Source organism: Mercenaria mercenaria, unplaced genomic scaffold (assembly GCF_021730395.1).
Source record: "Mercenaria mercenaria strain notata unplaced genomic scaffold, MADL_Memer_1 contig_3219, whole genome shotgun sequence".
NCBI lineage: Eukaryota > Metazoa > Mollusca > Bivalvia > Venerida > Veneridae > Mercenaria > Mercenaria mercenaria.
Genome location: NW_026461339.1, coordinates 26,307 through 30,260, shown reverse-complemented (window position 1 = coordinate 30,260; position 3,954 = coordinate 26,307). Strand labels below are relative to the sequence as shown.

The window sequence follows — 3,954 nt, the reverse complement described above, 5'->3', positions numbered from 1 at the left end:
ATTTTTTAGCCTCAAAAAAAAAAAAAAAAAAAAAAAAAAAAAAAAAAAAAACATAACATTTTTACCCAATCAGCTTACGTCTCATTGACTCTTACAGGTTTCCCTTCACTTTTTTTTTTCAGTCAATCAAAAGCCGCGTTTCAATAACAACATCTGACCTACATCTGTTCGCATATGGTATATGCTTACCTCCAAACATAACAGAAGATAATATTGCGGGTAAATTAATAGATCTTTTTAAGAATTAATAAGATATTTCAGCAGTATTTTAGTTAATGACACTTACTAATGCAGACCCTTCTTTAATTGTTCTTTTATACAAATGATGCTGGTAAGTTTGTGGACAATATGTTAAATGAAAACACCTAGATTTATATAAATATGAAGCAAATGTATATAATAAAAAGGTCAATAAACGACTGGTTGTGCCTTCTAGCCATAATGATATACCTAGTGTGGTATTTATGACTCTAGGTGTGCAATAATGGCAAGAAGGCACAACCAAGCCATATGTTATTTTAGTATTGACATTTATAAAACTGAATAAGGAAACATGTGGACCGAAATATTTAGGCATCGTAATCTGAAAATTCTCAGTACTGATGTATACTCAATGTGACCTAGATCTATCTATATATTATTCTATGGACATTATACCAATCCTTCTTAATTATTTCGCCAAAGCGAACTGATATAATCTGCTAAACACATTAACATAACACATAAAAAGCTGAATAAGATCTATATTTTTAAGTCGGCAAATACAATTTTACAAAAAGGACCCCAATTGTCAACCGTTACAAAGAGTCAACTTGACCACCTGGCCATCATTAATCTCACAAACTGTAAGATTATCAAGTACGTTCCCCTTGTAGAATGATCCTTTTCGAGTCACAAAATATCTTCTTTAGCGTCCACTCATAGACAACCAATGAATATTTACGTCTTTTACCTCTGCTTCATGCGAATATTAACATCAGAAGAAATTTGATAAAACAAGGCCAACTGAGTAAAATGATCGTGTTCGTGTAGTTTTCATTTCCATAACACGGTTGACTAATGTGTACATGGTGTACTTTCTAAATGCATAGTAAAGACACGTGTCCATATATGACAATTTATATTATTATTATTATACCAGATTTATACAGCGCCCTTTTCATGATCAATTTCACGTTCAAAGGCGCTTTACATAGTTCAAATGAAGCCATATAGAAAGGGCGCAATATTCATCCTCTACTAGTACACAGCGACCTGACCAGAGGGACAGAGTGAGACAAAGCCCCCACGACAGAGAGATAAATGACATAAATCAGATACAGGCTTGTCCGGCTAACTTAGCCTAGCTCGTTGCGAATAGACAGCCTGGTTCTTTAAGGTGCCCAGTGTATAGCACTGATACACGCAAGGATTGCCTGGGTTCCTGACCAGTACACCTCTAGTGTACGCCTAAAAGCGTTTCTGAAAATTCCCGAGTAGCTGCCGGGGATCGAACCCCCGACCTCAGGATTGGAAGGCCAGTGTACAAACCACTGAGCTATCCGTCCACCACACAAGATGTAGTTTACAGAAATGAATGTACGAAAATTACACTGTAGTTAACAAAAAATAAACTAAGTAACAAAAGCTATCATTTCAATGATTACAACATTTAAAAAAACAACTAAGCGATCTCACGTAAGATTGTACATAAATGTTCTCTATGTCCCAACAGTTCGCTAACTTTTCTATGCAGCAATTATGTAATTATATAGTTTACACATGGTCTTTCATCAGAACAATGTCAAACGTTCGTAGAAGCTTGTACTAAAGGCTCATCCGAGCTGGTATAAAGACAAATGTCACAACCAGGAAATGGTAGGCATAACAGATGAAGAAGTATGGACGTTGCAACCAATGCCATTATCGCCCCACCAAATCCAGCAAACACTATGCCAGAGAACAACGATACGAAGGACGATCTTTCCCTGCTGAACATACCAACTGGCACAAAGATTAAGACGGCTGTAAAAGGAATGTTTATATATGTACACAACTTGTTTTACTGCTCTACACTGGAATAAAATCTATTTTCAATCTGTTTAAAAAACTTTAATACAAATAATAAACTGATGAGAGATAAACCTCCGTTTAAAACATTTCCATTATACGTAAACACTTCTCCGCCTTAGTACTGTTATGTATTATACAAATGAACGTAAAGTCAAGGCCTAAGCACTGCTCTGAATTACATATCACATATTCTAGTCAGTGCAACAGCATAGTTCTAATATCTGTGTTCTCGAAAAAGATTCTATGGTTGTTCAATACAACTGTCTTTACAAATACAACTGCTTTCTATTTTTTGGAAGAACAGGAACGAGAACAAGATAGATCTTAATCAAGAAATCTTATATACTAACTTCAGTCGGACGTTCGCAGTCATGTTTAACATATTACACTTGTAGTTCATACTACATAATGATTCTTGTATTTTTTGTTTAAATTCTGCCATTAAAAATTACAACTTTTTAAAAATTTTAAAGCTATCAACAGTTTTTATTCTACGGGTCATACTGCGTTAATAAAAATAAGTACAACTCAATAATAAGTAACGTACCTGATAAAGCCGCTAAAATGAAAAGAAAGACCCACTTCCTTATGATTAAATCAACGCATTTGTCTCTCGCAACATTCCTACGAAACTTGTACCATCCGCACAATGTAACAAAGGACAACATCATTCCAACACAGTACAACACCTCTGCTTGGACGAAATCCATGTAACTAAGAACTAAACAAAACAAAACAAAATCCATGTAATGGAGAGCTAAACGAAATAAAAACAAAATCCATGTAATGGAGAGCTAAACAAAACAAAAACAAAATCCATGTAATTGAGAGCTAAACGAAACAAAAACATAATCATTTCATTTTGACAATACTTAGACAAATAAGGCAAGGACGGCTCCATACGAAACATGGCTCTGCCTATACAATGAACATGATAGAAGTGTAGAGACTGGTTTGTAACTTTATCAAACAAAATTGTTTCATTCTCGAACCTTAATGTATGTCAATTAGGCTTATACTTTATTTTTACACCATTCGCTGATATAGTGAACTGTTTAAGAGAATTTGATATATGTCTTTGAATTAGTTTTATGCTATCATATAGGCAGTGACAATTTGTAATACTCCCTTAACCATACAAAAAGGGTCAGAAAAGAATGATGTGTATCCATAGTTTCGTCCTTTATTCCAGACTTTCGAGCCACTCCTAAGATTAAGTAAATCAAGAGAATGATTTCATAATAGGCAAACTGAAATTTTAACTAACCAGTGTGTATATCGGTGCCAACTGGCATTGCCTCTATTAAGCGATAAGACAGCGTTTCACATGGTCTTAGTTTATCCTTCCGATAAATTTCCCTATCATTCAAGGATATGGTGTCGCACCTGGTGATGTGCCATAGGGAATAGTCATTATTGTCAACCGTTAGCCAGCCAGGAGCAAAACATCCGATAGTCAACGAAAACAAAGCAACGATATTTGCCCAGAAGAAAAAGCCAGCCATACGAATGACGCCGTTTTGTAGTTTACGTCTTCGCTTATTTGATACGTCAGTTGTATTGTCAGTTTCACCTGTAAACGTCTGTCCAGGTGGACTTTCAATTTCAGTTAATGATGTCTCCATCTGCACGACAAATGCCTTCTTACTGTTTGTTGTATTGCAACTAGTCCAATCGGTCCATATTTCTGAAAAAGTACACGTTTTCAGGTAAAAGCAAAAGCAAAAATGGTAACCAAAAATATTTAAAATGACCTACGAGATTGCTTGAAATGAGCCTCAAAATGAAAACAGAAATACACCAACGACGATTTCAAAATTTTGGTGTATTTCGTTATAGATATATCACGGCAGGCGAATCCGAGACTATTGATTATGTTGATTGATTTGGGTTGTTTTTTTT

General features: G+C 35.1%; 1 protein-coding gene across 1 annotated transcript; it reads right to left on the bottom strand.

Moving 5' to 3' along the window:
- Nucleotides 1-650: 650 nt before the first annotated feature.
- LOC128552847 (uncharacterized) lies at nt 651-3,738 on the bottom strand. The gene is made up of 3 exons (XM_053533907.1): nt 3,320-3,738; nt 2,600-2,773; nt 651-2,004 (listed from the first exon to the last, which is right to left on the bottom strand). Exons 1-3 carry the CDS (start codon nt 3,675-3,677, stop codon nt 1,784-1,786), a joined length of 753 nt encoding a protein of 250 aa, XP_053389882.1. The 5' UTR covers nt 3,678-3,738; the 3' UTR covers nt 651-1,783.
- Nucleotides 3,739-3,954: the final 216 nt, after the last annotated feature.